Genomic DNA, 18,376 nt, shown 5'->3' on the forward strand with positions numbered 1-18,376 from the left:
TGATTTACAGAAAGGAGTAGGAAACCTAAGGGACTCACAGGGGTGGGGGAAAAAGACACTTGCTTTTCATTTTATACCTTTCTGTGGGGTGTTAAATTTTTTTAACGAGTGTATCGTTTAAAAATCAAGTTAAACAATAGCATAAATATTTAGTGATGCGCCAGGCACATGAAAGGGTTGAAGTAAGTGAAACTTCCATACTGAAGCAGTGACCACAGGAACAGATGAGTATCTGTGAGCTGGAGTGTGGCCCCTGCCTGGGGCTGGGCGAGATTTCACGGTCCACGAGAATCCCAAGTGGGGAAAATGGGGGAGGGGAGGTTATGGTGGGTGAGAGCACAGACCAGCCATTTCAACTGGAGTGTAAGACCCAGTAGCCTTGCACCACACCATTCTGTCTGTGGGCTCAGCAGCAGAGCCAAGGGACCTCCGTGGCCGCCAGCTGCCACCAGATTCCCTGCGGGCTGTGTCACCCGGCTGGACCATCCCTCAGTGGGTCCCTCTCCCAGGGTGCTCAGACTTGACAACTCCACCTTCTTCTCGAAAGTTTTAGGAAAGTAAAAAGTAGCTCTCCTTCCTCCTCCCATTGGGGAGCCTCTGGACCAGAGCTTCTAGAGACGAGAATCCGAAATTCCTAGCCCTTCAGTGTCGGAAGCAACCCTAAGGCTCACTCACCAGCTGCCGGGGAAAATCCAGGCCTCTGAAGGGATGGTGGCTGACCTTCGGGGCAGAGTCTCCAGGGGAGGCAGCCACGGGGGTGGGGGAGCCCCACAGAAGGGAAGTGCTGGACCCAAAGCCTTGCCAGCCTTGCCCTGGCCGGCGGGACCCTCTGTGTGGCCGCACCCAACACCCGCTGGGCACGGGCCCACCTCGCTCAGCCCCCTGGAGTCTGATTTCGTCTTGAAACACCCCCTCTGGCTCCGTTCTTTCAGCCAACAGGACAGCTCGGAGGTTGAGGAAGCCCTTCCAGATGGTGGACTCCTTCAGATCAGACAGCATAGCTGTCAAAGCGCCAACGTAAATCATGTCCAAAAGACCCCGGCCGCCTTCTCCTAAAGCTCCTCAAGTGCTGAGGGGGTGGGAAAGGGGAAAGCAATGTCTCCTTCCAGGATTGCTTGATGTCCAGAAAAAGGAATGGGTAGATTCTAACTCAGTGTTTGCTCGATTTCAGGTACCGGAATTGCGTTTACACGTACAGGATTCTGCCCAATGAGGATGATAAATTCACTGTTCAGGTAAGACCTTTATAAACCTTGAAATCTGACCATGACTGGAGCCTCTGTTGGCCAAGAAAGAGTGAAAAGAGGAAGAAGGGACGAAAGCAGGTGTCCCAAGCAGCCTAGACACGGGGGCTTGGCTGAGCCTGTATTTCTCCTGGAAGAAGCTGGGTGGGGTGGCTTAGTGGGTAGGCTGTGACCCTGCAGGGGCCCTGCCCTGTGACATGATGGACATTATTTGTGTTCCTGTGTGTGATGGGGAAATAAAGGAAAGAAGGATGCTCTGAGACGAAGGAGAAGGGACTGTGGCTGGTCGATTATGCTCTTCAGTGCATCCAAATGCATGAGAGCAAGTGGACCAGGAAGGAGAGGAGGGAGGGAACTTGGAGGAGAACAGACCTTCGTTTTTGAGGGGCTAGAAGATTGCCTAAAAGATTAGCCCAAAACAGTACCTTTTAATTCGTAGAGATCTGTTCTGTCAAAGGCTGATGCTCAGGGCATCTGATTTCATCATGTAAAGTCCAAACATATAGAACTTGCATTAAAGGTTAAAGAAAGCCAGACAAGATGCACCGACTCTGGGAAGACCACCCTCCATACAGTGTACACGGCAAACACCACAGGTGTTTTGCGACCACAGTGCATTTCAGCCAAGTGATGTGGAGGCCAGGGGAGCTTTTTCTCTGGCTGCACCGATAGAGCAGGAGGTGGGCAGAACAAAGGAGGTGACGCTCTTCGTGTCCACAGTGGGGGTGGAGGAGTCACTCTCAGTTCTCCAGCCCTTGGTGAGAGGCACCAGCCAGCGGAGTGCCCCCACCACGTGCTGAGCAGAGCAGCCGCGATAGATGAGGGTTGGGACTCCACGTCATAGGGGAGTGACGACAGGGTCTGTGGGGTTTCGTTGAAAAGGAAGCAGAAGTGGAAGGGGCGAGCTGGCGTGGAGTCACTGATCAGAAGATGTGGAAGGAATGATGCATTTTGTGCAGAACTAGGATGCAGTTGTACAGACAGAGCTGGACTCAAGGGCAGGACAGCAGGCAGGTCCCTGGGGCACAAGTCACTGTAAATACGTCAAGCCGAAGAAGCTGAGAATGCCTCTGGGAGAGTGTGTATGAGGATCAAAGAAACCACTTCAATGAGCCACTTGGCACAGGTGCTGAGACCCTCAGGGCCTGGCATGAGCCAACCCAGGAGCTCATGAAGCTGCCTTCTCGGGAATGGGGCTGTTTGCTGCAGGGCTTCCATGGAGATGCAAGTTTGGGCTCAAGTAGAATTGCTTCCCACTGTAGAGGGCAGGCTGAGTGTTGCTTCTGGCTTCTTGGTCCTTCCCATACGTGCATCTGCACTAGTGTCTAAAGAATATCCACTGAGTGTTTCTGGGTAGACACGCCCATGTTTCTCAGCCTCATCACCAGGGACCAATGGTGGCATGCCTAGTATGGGATGGTCGTTTTAAGACTTGGCCACTGCTCATCACTGGGACAGCTGCGTCTCCTGTGGGCTCCTCACCTATCAGGGAAGAGGCCGCCCGAGGGGGGCCTCCCTGGGACAGACAGTGGGGCTCAGAGGACTCTCATTTTCCCAGGTCTAGGACTGTGTGAACTTTCCCACAAAGGTTGGCGTCCTTGATAGGTGGTTTGCTGAAAGGAGTCTAAACTCTCTTAAGTTAAAAGTTAGTCAGTGCTTTTGATCTATTTTCCCCCTTGTGGTTTCTTCTATTCCTTCAAAGGGAAGAAGACTTTAAGTATGACTAGGCCTTAAGCTGGAAAAGACATGACTTTGTGGCTTCTTGTATAGAGTTTGTACCCACAGCTCTAAACGTCTAGACTGCTTCCAGGTCTGTTCCCTCTCCTCTTCACCTCTTGCTGCCAAAGGCATCACACATTCCTGGGACTGACTGTCTGTCCTGCAGCAGCTTCAGAATCCGGGGCCTTCCCAGGCTTTGGGGACAGATTGTGGTTGCCTGAGGCCCATGCTCAGCCAGGGTGATGAGCAGGCAGGTTTCGGAGAAAAACTGGGGCCCTGCTGGACATGTCTGCCCCTAACACCAGCACTGGGCCTGCGACCTCCTTGGTGGCCAACACCTGATCACCAAGGTACAGGGAGCTATGGGGCCCTGGCAGCCAGGGCGACTTCCACACCTAAGGCTCTGCCTTCCGCAAAAGATACATCACCTTACGGAATAACCAGAGTCACTGTGTGCTGAGGAGCCGGTTAAAGCACATGCACAGTTAGGCCGGGTCCTGGCGCTGACGGAGCTCCCGCAGTTACCGATCGGGGTCTATTTTAACTCGAGTTCCTCTTTTCATGTTGAGGCAAAACCTCATACTCTTTTCTGAGCTTAGCCACAGTTTCTAAATAACTCACTCCTTACACCTGAATCTGTTTGGGGCCACGGAATATGAGGCTCCCCAAAATAAGAATCGGGCCTGAAACGTTGCCAAGTGAAGCAGCAAAGGCTTTCATCTTATTTTAATCACCTTAGCTCTTCGCGCTGGGGCCCCCGTCTTTCTGACAAACTCGAAGAGCTGCTCCGTCCTCATCTGCTGCAAAGCGACTTCACGAGGTCGGCCGCACGTCATGGCCCGTGACGTTCCCACGTAGCTCAGGCAAAGAAGTGATCCTGATGCTTAGTGACTTTATGCTCACTCCACCTTCTTAGACTTATGAAAAATCCGAGATGGGAGGGAAGGGTGTAAATCGTAACTTCATTCACCCCCTTGCTTTACGTATGAATGTAGCTGAGTCCTGCAGAAGTGGGGCTCACAGCCAGTCTCCAGACCTACCCTTCTTTCTTTCTTCGACCCCAGAAAGTGTGTCCACACCTGGCTGGGCGTTCTTGGGGAAGGATGGATCTGCCCTTAGGAAGATGGGGAGGCAAGGAGACGTAGCCTCTCAAAGAGGGAGGCCTCTTTTCCTCCCATGGGTGTAGATAACATTTGATCCCAAATGTGGTCCATCAGTGAAGCTCCTGGAGCACAAGCAGACGGCTCTATCCCCGGCTGTCTCGAGTCAAGATTGTGCCAGCTGGGTGGCCTTGGGCGAGGATGTGACTCCACTGGAAAGTGGGAGTCACACACATGCCCCTGGGTACCCATAAAATACCCAGCCCTGGGGAGCGGTCGGTGTGGGGGAGCCGCCGGCACCGCTGTTACCGGCTCTACCTGCTGTGAGAGGGAACAGACCTCACACGAATCTGTGGCATCTGTGAACCCACATAAGTGAGCTCTACCTCGTGCTCAGGTGAGGGAGGAGGAAGAATGGCAGGAAATGAGATGGAAAGAGGGAGAAAGACAAGCGAGAGGAAAGAAGGGAGGGAAAAAAAGGAGAAAGGGAAAGAGAAAGATAAGAGGGAGGAGGAAAAAGCGAAGGAAGAAAGAGAGAGGAGTTAAGGTGAGTGTGGGGGCAGTTGTGACAGAAGAAAAGATGGAAATAGGTGTAGGGCAAAGAGGCAGCAGAGAAGGGGGGCAGGGAGCCAGGCGGTGTTCTAGAAGATTCTAGGCCGTGCCTTGGGGTGGTGGGAAGGGGGCAGGTTTGGGGGGGATCAGGTTCCCTCAGCTCTGCTCTGTGGGCTGTGGGTTGTGTCTCAGTTACCTCAGGAACCCATGGATTTAAGTTGTTCAGCAGCCACCCTAGGTCCTGAGAACATTCTGGACTGGAGGCTGAGCTGCTGTGCTGGGGGTGGGGGTGGGCAGGGCTCTGAGCACCATGTGAGGCCAGAGGGAGGCCAGCCCCTCGGCCCTGGGTGTCCCGCACCGAGAGTGGTTTCTTGTAAGGCCCAGACTCCCTCCCAGGCTTGGAAAGGGAAGTGACCCTCAGAGGAGGAGGGCTGACTCCGGAATGAGCCGTGAGGCTCCTGCTGCCTTTTGCAATGACCCTCCTCCCTGGGACACGGGGCTCAGTCTGAAGCAGGATGAGCAGTCCTGATGGGCCAGCCTGAAGGGAGGCCCCAGGGCAGGCCTGTCACATAAACAGCCTGACACCACAGTCCAAGCAAAGGGGGGCCCTTTGGCTCCATTCCTACAACCCCCTCAACCCTTGCTGTTCTTCTGACATCCTTCTTACCAAGGAGAATAAAGCTGAAAATAAAAACCGCCCCGACTCCCCCATCAGAGCCGAATTCGCTGCGAACTTCCTGTCTTTTCTCGTGGTTGAGATTCTGTTCAGGACGTTGACTGTCAAAGTCAAGTCAGAGACACACACAGGTTTTAAGGCACGTTTATGTGAAGAGGGAGTTTGAAACTGTCAGCCTCGTAGACTCTCGGTATTCTTTCCCCATTTAGAAGAAAACCCCAGCGGCTCGAGTCGGGTGAGACCCATGACTCAGTTCCTGGTCCCTGACGTTGGCCCGCACGTTGCTCCGGGCAGTGTGGCTTTTGGAGAGAGAAAACAAAACAACTTTCTAAAAGCTGTTCGGTCACAAGTGTCCGGGAGGGTTGACGGTTAAGCCATTGTTATTAAGCTCAGGAAGAGGGTGGCAGCTGCTATTGTTCTGAGTGGTCGCCAAGTGAAGTAAAGATTCCGTCCGAGCCGCTGGGCCAAGGATGTGGCTCGAACACGCACTTCCTGGCATTGCACAAGAGGGAGCAGACAAGGCAGATGACAGAGGCCGCACAGGGCAGGGGGCCTGGAGGGGTCCACCGTGGCCAAGCCGTCCCTTTAGGCCATGGCTGCCACCTTCTAGAAGCCTTCATTTTAATGCAAGTTTATTTTATTTCATTTTACGTTATTTTATTTCTTTTCATGTTAGTTTAATCTGCTGTAGAACATGGACAGGCCTGTTTTCCAAGCTTCTGAGTAACTCAAAACATTTTCCAGTTGCCTTCAGATTCAAAAGGAGATAAAATTCTTGGAGACTGAGTTTTCCCTCAGAATTCTGAAGAGGTGTTGTTCCACTGCCTTGAGAAACTTAGTGTTACAAATAGCCCCAGGTACAAAATCCAAGGCCGAGTTGGTACTAGTCCCATCACAGGGAACCATTTTTTTTTTTCTTTTTCTGCTTTGAAGCTGGTGGGAATTCTTTTTCATTCTTGTCATTTTCCTTTCAATTGTTCTTGGAATGTGTTCAGCCTGCTCTCTTTGCAAACCTGGATCTTTCTTTGGCTCAGAAGACTTTTTTCTGTTGGATCTTTGAGTAAGTTTTTATTCCGGCTCTTGTGATTTCTGTTTGTTGCCTTTATCTCCAAATGACTGTCTGTCCTCTTTTGCCCTCCCCTCTGGCCATCTTGTCCCTCATTCTCATATTTCAAGCTTTCTGGTCCACCTTGCCCCAGGACATGGGCCCATTTCCTCTTTGTTGCCCAAAGCAGAGGCCACACAAAGCCAACACCAGCTGTGGGTTTAAGCACAGAAATGGAATGCAATCATAACCAATGAGATGTGAAGGGAAATCTTCCTCAGGGCTTCTGGTAAAGGTTTATTTGTCTTATAAAGAGACACAAAGATGAAATGGTCCATTTTCTACCTTTGGAAACTATCATATGATGCAATAGCTGGGGCTGCTGCTGCCGTCTTGTAACCAAGAGGAGAAGTAGCTGGAAAGTGAGGCCAATATGCAGAGGATGGAGGAGAAAGATGAAATAAACCTGGGTCCTCAGTGATGCCACTGAATTAACTCAGCAGAATTAACCAGCCTGGTCAATACCCAGTCTCCAGAATTCTTGTTTGTGAGATAGTTGATTCCTTTTTGTTCAAGTAGTTGAATTCAAGTTTTCTGTTATCTGAAGCTAAAAGTACCTTAACATGCAAATGTTGACCTTCCTAGGGGAATTTAAAAAAAGAAAAAGAAAAATTTTAATCGAGCATCAAGGTTCACTGCACCAGAAGCTGACAAGCCATGGTCTGAGGCACGTAGTCCCTGACTGTCCCCTCTCCTCAGTCCTGAGAGTGGTACAGGATGGTCTGGGAGGACTTGGAAAGAAGAATGAGTGGCCAGGAACCCTAACTGGTCCCAGATCACGACCCAGGAGTGGGGAAGGGAAGGAGGTGCCAAGTTTGGGCCTCTCTGTCCTGTCCGTAACAGGATCCACTTGAGAACTGAGATTGTCCTGTGTCTGCTCTTTGGGTCAGCTGAAGAACTGGGGCAGACAGAGGCAGTGGTCTGGGCAATGGCCGGTGCCTCGGGTCCCACTAGGTAGCAGTGAGAGAGCCCTGAGGATACTGGAGAGCCAGAGGGAAGGTCCCATAAGCCCTCTGGGACCTACCTTATCTTCTCTTGTCACCATTGCCCCCATTTATTGAGCCCTTCTTAGGAGCCAGGCACTTGATACACATTCTTTAATCTTGAGAGGGAGGTACTACTATCATTATTCCCATTTTAAACACAAAGAGAAGGCTCAGATGGGATAACACTGTTTGCTGGGTTCATACAACCAATCAGTGACAGAATGGGAATATATATCACTTGACCTGCCATGCTATGGCCTGAAGGCTGGGCCACCCTCCCTCCCCTTGGCTTGGCCCTTTGTCACTGAGGCTGGAAGGGGAGGACCAGGTTAAATCTGATGCTGCTGCCACACTGGGCTACTGGCCTTTGCTTTTCCAAACACCGAAGTTTGGCCCCAACTGTGGAGCCAGTTGTGAGTTTCATGGCATTTAAGCCACTAACTTTCTTGAACGAGGATCAAGATGACCCTACTTTTAAGCTGAGTCTGGTCAGTGTCACAGTCGTATCTGCCGTCCATGTTCCAGAATGACTCAGCTGAGAGACTCCCCACAGCCATTTATTTATCTACTCTTTTGTTCAGCAAATACTAGCTGGGCACCGGGGGTACAGCAGTCAACCTCACAGACACAATCCCCGCCTTCACGGAATAGTCAGCTTAGAGACCAGTGACAAGCAATTATTAAGATTATCCCCTGAACCCCCGATTCATGGAGCTTGAAGGAGTGGTATTTTAGGAAACTTCTAAACCAAAAGGAGTGCCCCTTAAACAGGAGGCAGTGAATGGCCCAGCCAGTTCCTCCAAAAGAATCCTCACCTTCTCTTCTGTGCTCCCCAGACACCTCCCCACTTCCCACTGCCGTGCCCTGGCCATGTGGGGTGGTACTCAGCCTTGTGTCTGTCTCCCCCAGTGAGCTCTGGGTTCCTCGGGAACAAGGGTGAGGGTCTCATTTGCCTCTGTGTCTGCTAGAACCTGGCCCAGGACAGTCTTCGTGGCCATTCGTCAAATGGAAGTCCTAGCTGGACTTGGCTTGAAAATGGTGCTCCTACTTACCTCGCAGTGCTCAGGAGACCTTTTAAGGTTAACCTGCAACCCCTGTTCTTGGCAGAGATGTACCCAATTTTAAGCAATCCCAAGATAGAAGAATCCAGAATTTTCCCCCTAGTATTGAACTAACTAGTAGGTCATCAGTTAGTCATTTGTTACGAAGAGATTTTCTTTAAGAGAGAAGTAAGAGATCCCTAAGTCCCTTCGGTCCAGCTGCTCCTGCCCGTCCAAGTCAAAAAAGTCTGGGCGGCTGATGGCCGTCAGAGTGTCTGCCTGTCTCTCTACCACACTTATGTCCTTCATGACTTGGCGGGGAAAGTTCTGAAGTCTTGAAATGAAGAAATGTGTTTTCCAAAATCCAGTGTCTCTGGCAAAGCAATACTCTTAAGACCCTTCTTACAAGAGGCCTTAGCACCTCATCCTGGGGCAAGGAAGGCATAGTCCCAGGCTTTAAAGAGGGAAACTGGACAGTTAAACAAGTAGATTTAAAGTTTACTCAGAGCAGGGTAGGGGTATAGCTCAGTGGTAAAGTGCATGCTTAGCACGCATGATGCCCTGGTTTCCTTCCCCAGTACTTTGACTGGTTTCAATTCTCCCACCTCCCTCTTTCCCTTATGAGGACCCTTGGGATTTGATGGGACCCACCAAAATAATTCAAGATAACCTCCCTATCTCAAGGTCAGTATGTTAGCAACCTAAATTCCCTCTTCGTCTTAATTCCCCGATGCCTCGTAACAAAACATCTTCATGGGTTCCAGGGGTCGGGAAATGGGTGTCTTTGAGGGGCTGTGGCTCTGCCCACCACAGCGACTGCCTCTGCCATTTACTGACCCACTCGTTCATCATCTGTCTCCACCGTGAGGATGTAACACCCAGGGGGGCTAAGACCTCATCTGTCTTGCTCATCACTGTATCTGCAGCTTCTGGAAGAGCACCTGGCACAGAATAGGCACTCAAGAAGTATTAGCTAAATATATGAATAAGGGGTAAATTTGTAATATAAGTGAGGGCGGACCAGCCTCCATTTCTTTACCTGTAAAAGGAGGGGAGAAGACTAGAGACCTCCACGTGCCTTCATGCTCTAAAATTCTGATTCCTTCTACAACAGTGACATCAACAGAGGAGAGGGGAGCGTTCGGGGCAGCTGTTTCATAATCTGCTCTGCGTGCAGGGGCACAGTGGGCGCAGCAGGAACTGGGTGTAGGAGGGAGCGAAGGCAGCAGGGGAGTTTGGGGGCGAGCTGCAGCATTAATCAGGAGCTGCCCCAGGCTCCATCTGCCCCGAGGCAGCTCCTCTCCAAGCTGACTCCCAGGCTAAGGACACAGAGCTTGTCTGCCAGCTGTCATTTCTGTCTCCCTCAGAGTACCTCGAGAGTTTCACAAAAAGAAAAGAAGCAAGCTGGAAAGAAATGCATCTCGGGGATGTGTAATTAAGGATAAAAATATCCCGCCTAAGCTCCTGGCAGTGGGGAAACGGAAAATGCTCCTGTTCCGGGGACCACTGGAACCGTGAAGGCTTTTGAAAGATAATGATTAGTACAGGTTTAGAGCATCAATGAGCTTGTACAGTTATAAATACCAGCTATATCCAAGCAGTGCCAAGAGATGGGTGGTTAGATTCTTGCAGGCGAGGAGTTTCAACCGGGCAGCCTCTTAAACACAGGACCTTTACTTGGGGTGAGAGAAAAGGGGAAATGGAAACAGTGAAGAAGATGAGCTTCCTTCGTTGCATGTGTCAGAGGGAAATGGCTATTTTAAAGGCAAATTTTGCATACTGGAGGTGGAGGAGGACTTAGAAACTCCTAGCAGTGCCCCCTCTTTCCCCATCTCCCACTCCCTCTTCTATTTTGAGATGGAATAAGCCAGGCTGTGGAGCCCCAGCGACAATTTCTGGCCCCCAGATGACTGTCCCAGGGACATCTCCCCCACCCCTCCCCCTCCCCACCCCCCCAACCCTCTGCACCCTTCAGCCCCATCCCATGCTTTGCACCTGAAAGGATATGTTCCGGCTGGCACCGGTGAACGAATGTTGACCCCATGATGAAAACGGTTGCACGGGAAGAAGCAATAAGATAAATCAAGTACCCTGTCCTAAGAGAAATGGAGAAATGAGCAGATTTCTAATCAGAGTGCAAGATGCGGTCCTGTGGTTTACACCACCCGGCTGGGACCTCAAAATGACTCCCTTGGCTAATTTTTCCTTTTTTGTGTATTAAGGATTACTGCGGATCAGTACTTGTTGTCTCTGTCTTTTCTCTTAGGAAAGTAGCAAGTCAAGGTGGGGAAGTTCAAATCGAAAATGCAAAACAGAAATAAAATCTCCTGACGTTGAAACATATCTTGCTTCTTGGGAAACTGTCCCTGTAAATATGTTCCTCTAAAATTTAACTTTAGAAACTGTAATACGTTTGGTACCTTAAAAATAGTCATAAGGACTTTATGTTAAGCACTATGAGTACTCACTGAAGCATTCTTTAAATGTCGACAATCCTGTGATATTTGGGGGAGGAAAGATTTGCAAAATTTTGGCAATAACCGTATCATGCCTGGTCAGCTAGAATGAACCGTGCACAATTTTAAGTGTGTTGTGATTTCCTTTAAAAGTGAAGGTAGTCAAAAGGCACAAACTTCCAGTTATAAGATAAATTAGTCCTGAGGACGTAAGGTACAGCATGGCGGCTCTAGTTAACAACACTGTATTGTACACTTGAAAGTTGCTAAGAGAGTAAATCTTAGAAGTTCTCATCACAAGGAAAAGAAAACTGTAATAACGTGCGGTGATTGACTCACCAGACACCATGGTGATCATTTTGCAGTATATGCATTGACTCACCTTGCACACCTGAAACTAATGTCAATTTTATCTGAAATTTTTTGAGTTCTTGGGACTGTGGCCTAGGAGCAGAGAGTATTAATAGCAATAACAGCGTCGCTGCATCCAGAGTTCCCTCCTGCTGCCGGTCCCCTGACGGCTTCAGGCCACACTTCCTTTGGCTGATGAGTATGTTCTCACCAAGGCCCCCTGAGCGCCCCTCTTCTGCCTCCCGCCCTATTAGTCCTGTACCGCCCCTTGGGCTCTGAGAAACAGACGCTGTTCCCCTCCCTGGTAGAGCCCAGGAGACTCTTTAGAGCTCGGTAATGCAGCAACCACTGGCCACAGGTGACCACTGAACACGTGAAATGTGGCTAATCCAGGCTGAGATGGGCGAAGTGTAAAATACACACCAGATATCAAATAAATTTTTTAAAAAAGAGAAAAAGGTAATATATCTCATAATAATTTTTTATTGCACATTGAAATCCTAACATATTAGATGTACCAGGTTAAAAGAATAGGATCATCAAAATAGTTTCCCCTGACTTTTAAAAATGCTTTTTATTGTGGCTACTAGAAAATTTTACATCGCGTATAAGGCTCACATTTTATCTCTATTGGACAGCGTTGCTCTAGAGCCTGGCTACTCAAAGTGTGGTCCATGGACCAGCGGCCTCAGCATCACCCTAGAGCTTGCTAGAAATGCAGAGAAGCAGGCCCAGACCTAATGGTTCAGAATCAGCATTTAAACAAGATACTCAAGTAATTTGTGTGGATGTTAAAGTCTGAACACCACGTGGAGGTGGGGGAAATAGCAGCAAGTGCCCCACGTGGTGGGAAGGAATGAATGCACATGGAGCAAAGCTCTGGAGGGTAAATTGTCAATATCCGTGAACATCTGTAGCACCTGGTCCCGAGAGGAATGCGCCCCTCCCAGGAATGTGGCCAACAGGTCACACCGGCAAGACACATGTACAAGGACATTCACTGCAGCATCACTTCAAAAGGGGACCAAGAAGAACCAGCAAACCACCTAATGAGATGAATAGGGAACGGTTAAGGAAAGTGTAGTCTGACCAGTTGTTTGAAAAATTAAGGCAGAGCTGTGTGTAAGAGGTTGGAAATAACTCCAGAATTTAAAAGAAATTGCAGGATGATATTATAGTAGGAAAATTTTGGGTTGTTTGCTAAAGGATAGAATACACAGGACTGCACATACATCAGAGTAGGCAGGAAAGATTCTGAGAAACTGTTAACAGGGGAGCAAGAATGGAAGTTACCATGAGGGGGATCACAACAAGAGAGGGGAACTTCTACTTGCCAATTAATACCCTTTGATACAGTTTTAGTTTTTTTTAACCATGGCCAAGATATAACCTTTATAATAATACTTAAAATTTTTTTCACTTCTTGACTTTATTAAAAATTTTGTATTACGGGAAACAAGATTATCTCAGAAAATGTGGGAGTAAGGTTGCTGTCATGCGGGGTCCCAAATAGGAGCCCCAGCAGAGAAAACTGGGGAAAGAAAAGTTGAAACAGACTGATGTGAAAGGCTCGAGCCCTGGGCTGGGGAGTTTGGAGTCTGGCTGCAGACGGCAGGGTGCCCTGTGGGTGCAGGGATTGTTGTTCGTTTTTGTCGTTTTTTTAAATGAATTGAGGTGAAATTCACACAATACAAAATTAACCATTTTAAAATAAACAATTCCATGGCACTTAGTACATTCACAATGTTTTGCGGGAAAAAGATTTTTTTTTTAATTACTTTTTATTCCCTGCACTTCTCTAGGAAAAGCCTATGTGTTGAATTTAAACCCCCCCAAGGCAAAAACTGGGTGGTAGGGTGAGTTTTTTCTTTTTTGAAAAAGTTTTTGTCCTTCTTGTTGCGTGAAGCTCTATCAGTGGTGGTCACGTTGGGTGAACAGGGACAGAGCCCCCGGGGCAGGATCCCAAGGCCCCCTGCTTGTTCCCAGGCAGGAGCTCTTCAGGGTCCCCACGTCCGGGGCAGGCGGAGAGCTCCCAGTTTCAAGACCCTTGTCCGAGGACGCAGGTCTGCGAACAGTTGCTACTGTTTTCTTTCTTTTCTTCTTTCTTTTTCAACCCAAGGGAAATATGAATACATTTTTTTTAAGTGTTCAAACAAAACAGAAGCACAGAGTAGAAAGTGAAAGTCTGCCCTCACCATCCCCACACCCCTCTCTCCTCTGCAGTGAAGATGCATTTGCCATTTTTAGTGCATTTACATAGAAGCACGAGCCTGTACAAGTATATAGGTTTTTTTTTTTTAATAAATGGGATCACGCTGTTCATACTGTTCTCTAGTTTGCTTCCTTCCCTTAGCAGTCTGTCTTTGAGATCCAGCCAAGTGAGTTCACATACCTTTGTGCTTTTCAACTATCATACGTACAGTTCATCCTCCTACTCTTAGGCAATCTGGCAATTTCCTTTTTTTTTTTTTTTTTGGTTATTACTACAAGAAAACAAGGCTGCAATACGCAAGATTTGTCTGTGCTGTGCACATGTGCAAGTTTTCTTCAGGATGAACTGTTACTAGGTTGGAGGGGTGCATGTTTGTATTGTAGACACAGCCAAATCACCCTGCCAAAGCCTCTTCCAGTGCACCATCTCCCACCTGATGTCACTTTGCACCCACCGTGTCTCCACGTCTTCTCAATATGGGACATTATCAGTGTCTAATTTTCATCAAACAGTGGGTAAAATGCACAGCCTCTATTTCGTTTTGTGTGTCCTTCATTGGAAATGAGGATGTGCACATTTTCATTTATGCGTTGGCCGTCCGTATTTCTTTTCCTGTGAATTGCCTATTTATATTCTTGTTCGTTTTTCCCTTTCGAAAAAAAACTCTTCTGATTATAAAAAGCTTTTCATATGTTTTGCCTATTAATGCTTGCTGGTTATAATGTCAGTATTTCCTCCCAGCCTGTCATTTTTTTTAAAAACTTGGTTTATGGTTTGTGTATCATGTGGATGTTTACCACTTTTTGTTGTCAACTGTTTTCATTTATGGATTCTGGGTTTTGTGAATCACTCATTTCAATATTATTTATCCAGAGAAAATGTTATTTTCTCCTACCACTTTTATACTAAGCTTCTATGTTTAGCTCTTTATTTCTGCATTTTGGTACAAAATAGAGACTGTAACTCCATCCTCCGAATGGATAGCCACACCATATATTAAATAAGCCACCCTTTTCCCATTGACTCACAATGCCATCTTATCACCCCTAAGTTCACATCGTCCTAATCTGAGTTTGGGCTCTTCCTTCTGTTCCCCTGACTGGTGAGCCCATCTTTGCACCAGTTAACATAGTGCTTGCATTATCGTGGCTTTACTGTGTGTCTCCAGTAGACTAAGTTCTATTTATTGTTCTTTCCATTCCGTGGTGGTTTCCACTCATTTTCTTTTCTAGGTGAATTTTACAATCAGCTTGTAAAGTGCCCTAAAAAAATCCAGTTGGAATTTTTAATGTAGCTACATTAAATTTATAGATTAATTAGAACCCTATGCTATTAAGTCCTTCTATTGGAGAACATGGTATCTCTTTCCATTTATTCAGATTTTCTTTTATATCTCTCTTATGCTGTTTTATATTTTCTCCATAGAGTTCTTACATCTTCCCTGTTACTGAGTGCGATGTGGTTTTAGCTACCTTGGCAAACAGAACCTGACTTTTCCATGACATTTTCTGATTGGGTTTTTTTGGTGCTTAGGAAAGTTACGGTTTTTACAAGGTGGTCTCACCTATCTTTCTGAACTATCTTATGAGTTTTAATCATTTTTTAAATGTATTCTTTTGGCCTCTCTAGGTACATCATCTTGTTGTCTGCATGTAATGATAGGCTTGTCTCTTCTTTCCCGTACGACTAACTTGTTGGGGAGGGAAGTTGCTGGGGCTTGTTTCACGCTGGCTGGGCCCCGCGGCCCAGGCGTACAGATTGGTGGCAACAGCATTCATTGTTGTCTTGCAAGGACCTTTCTGCTCTGGAAGGAGAATGCATATCAAAGACAACGAAATAAAAAATTTCAGTTGAAGACGAAAGGAGACAAGGAGAAAAATGGCAGCGCCAAGAGGGGGTCAGCAAGCAAACAATGCCCCGGCTGGAGCTGCAGAGTGGACTGGGAGCTGTCAAGTAAGTTGGGTGGTCGGTGCCCAGCGGGGCCTTCTTTCTGACCCAGCCCACTGCCCCAGATCACTGAGCTCTGCTTCGACCTGGCTCTGCCTGTCACCTAGCATATTTGAGATGCCTCCTAGCTTGATGGTAGCCACACATTGGTAGGTCCACCTCCTGGATCCTAACCTGAATCGCTGATATAAATGAGAGGGAGAACCCAACAGCAGTGGAAACCTATGTCCAGGCTGACACTGGTGTTCATTCACCTAGCCAATACTCCTCCATGTGATTCTCAACAAAAGATCATGGATGAAGATCACAAAATGCTTTATTGAAATCTATACAGATTGTGTCAGAGATCACAAACTGGTAGTCCCTGGGTTAGATTTAGTGTTCTGTTTGCCTGACATATATATTTTTAAGTTATGAACCAGTTAAAAGCATTTTTACAAAGCCAGAGATTTTAAATAATACTCCAGATTTTAAGCTTCCCTTGAAAAATTTGAAGCTCTGATAACGTTAGACCTACATTACCCCATGGTGCTGAAACTGGAGCTGAATGGAAGCCTCCCCCTTTCATTGAGACATTCATTTCTCTTTGATGTGCCACAGTCCCCACCTCTCCCTACTGCCTCACTCCCAGCCAGTTCCGCTCATTTACATCACCTGCCTGTCCTCTGCAGGTAACTGAGCTATGATCTGTATCAGATGCAACAAATGATCTAATTCATTAAGATAGCAAACATACATTGGCCTTCTACTGTGTAAATAAAATAAGAAAAACAGGTTCACCCAACTTGGTCTGTTCTCAGTGAACTTCTGCTGGTTCCTAAGATCGCCACTTGCTTGGACACATCTTACAAACCAGACTCTTAATAAGCTGACCTAGCATCTTGCCTGGGGTGGACACAGAGCTCATGAAAACTGTAAACTATAGAAGAACCCCTCTTACTCATTGTGCAAATCACAGCTTCTGGCCCCCCCCCCTTGCCCTCCCCCAACTCATCAGCATCCCACAGCTGGACCCTCTCCCTGGCGTGCTCTTCCTCCCCTGGGATGAGGCTGGTTCTGTAGAAGCAGGTATAGTTGCATTCCCCTTTTTGGTCTTGGGCTTCAGTACCATGATGTAAGGGTGACTTTGTCACTTCCTCAGAGCAGCAGGAGCCTGTAAATGGTGACTTTCAGTTCCTCTGCAGGACACAGTGTTTACCCCGAGCTGCCTGTCCACTCCTGTCTACCTAAACTGAGCCCCTCTTCTCCAGAGGCCACAGGTGAGCCCAGCTGGGAAACTGGAGGGAAAGTCTGCACCTTGCCGACCAGAAGACTTTGCCATTGTTCCTTTTCAGCGTCTCATAGCTTCAGACAATCCCACCTCCCCAACAAGGCAGACTGGAAGCTTCCTGTTTTGATCTGAGCCTTTGCCATCTTCAAGTGAAAAAGTGTTTTTCCTCACTGAACAGTAATCCCCTCTGAGTTCCCCCAATGAATTATTAACCATTTTGTGTCATGGGTATTTCTTCCTGACCCAGTGTTCCTTCCAGAGATTGGGGCTGTGCAGAGTCAGGCAAGTGTGCACATGAAGCCAGGCCTCTAAGAATTGACAGGATGATTTTGCCAAAGTGATTAAATGTCGCTGGGCCCCCTGCAGTGGCAAACATTTGACAACCAGTTCTCCAGGAAGAAAGCGAAGCCCTGATTTGCAGTGTTGGCCAGTTTCTGTGGTGTAAATACTCTCAGCGTGTCTCCCACCGTAGCGGTCACATTTAACAACCTGCTCTTGGGGTTCTGTAAAAATTGGGTTTTGAGCCAGTACAAGTTGGCACAAGCAGGCATGAGCCAGCAGCAGCCCATCACTCGCTTGTACATTGCAAACTCATACCTGCTACTGCCCTGGTGACGTCTGCCTGCCTCTGGGACGTAGATGTCTTTATTAGAGACTCCTGTACCTTGTTAGGGGTCAGACAGATTGATACTCACTTCTGCTTTACTTAGAGCCTTTTTAATCCCCAAACCCTATTTATAGGTTATTTTAATTCAGTTTTATCCATTCCTTTTCATTACATATGGGGAAGATTTTTTTTTTTTCTACATGACTCTTCTTATTTTTCCATTCCTCCAAGCTTTAGTTTACTCATCTGAAAAATAGGAGTTGATGATATATTCATGTATTCAAAACACATAGGAGGTACTCTGTGATAATGGAGCTGCCCAGGGCTTATATCAGCTCATTTAAACACCTGGCTGAGCCGATCTGAGAATCTTCATTCGTGAACAGGAAAAGTGGCTCAGCCCTAGAGGGCTGAATTTCATACTTCCAATCACATGACTAGTTAATGGTGGAACTAAGATTTGAATTTGTGGCCTGACATAGTGTTTTAAAAAATGAATTGCAAAAATATGAGATTTCATCTAAGAATCTGTAACTTTGCCCTCCCTTGAATATTTTGAAATTCTGGCAACTCTAGGCCTAAGTTATCCCATGGGGATGTAACTGGAGCTAAGAGGAAGCTGGTCCCTTTAAAGGGACATTTCTCCAGTGTGCCACAGTCCCCACCTCGCCCTAGTGTCTCACAGCCAACCTGCTTTGCTCACTCATCGGGCTTGAGATTTTGTGCTTTTACTTATGGGCCACACTGCTTTCTAACTAAATGTTACTTCCCCTTGCCCATTTTTCCCTCCCCATTTGACCAAGGAAGAAACTCAGACACAGAAGATTTTGGTAATTAGTTAAGGTCAAATCAGAAAAGCCATAACAAAGTACCTATCTTTTGCAATCAGGTTACATGACCAAAGTTGCAGCACCTTCTCACTATAAAGCAGTGTCTTCACAAACTGTTTTAATCCTTTCTAGCCCCATCCTGTGCTATGTAACCTTCCCTTTAATAGGCAACCATCAAGTGGGTGTCTTTTTATTTGAGTAGATTCTTACAAAATATGCATTTTTATTTTTCATGCATGCATCTGTAAAATGGGAAAGCCATAGAAACTTAAGTAAGGTTG

The 18,376-nt window shown here is 47.4% G+C and overlaps 1 protein-coding gene across 1 annotated transcript in view; it reads left to right on the top strand.

The window, feature by feature from the left end:
- INPP5D (inositol polyphosphate-5-phosphatase D) overlaps nt 1-18,376 on the top strand; it is a 114,040-nt gene that overhangs the window by 13,958 nt on the left and 81,706 nt on the right. Inside the window, exon 2 of the mRNA XM_064485272.1 lies at nt 1,172-1,235. Within this exon, the coding sequence (XP_064341342.1) occupies nt 1,172-1,235 (64 nt within the window). The remainder of the gene's footprint in view (nt 1-1,171; nt 1,236-18,376) is intronic.

The sequence above is a fragment of the Camelus dromedarius genome, chromosome 4 (assembly GCF_036321535.1).
Source record: "Camelus dromedarius isolate mCamDro1 chromosome 4, mCamDro1.pat, whole genome shotgun sequence".
Lineage (NCBI taxonomy): Eukaryota > Metazoa > Chordata > Mammalia > Artiodactyla > Camelidae > Camelus > Camelus dromedarius.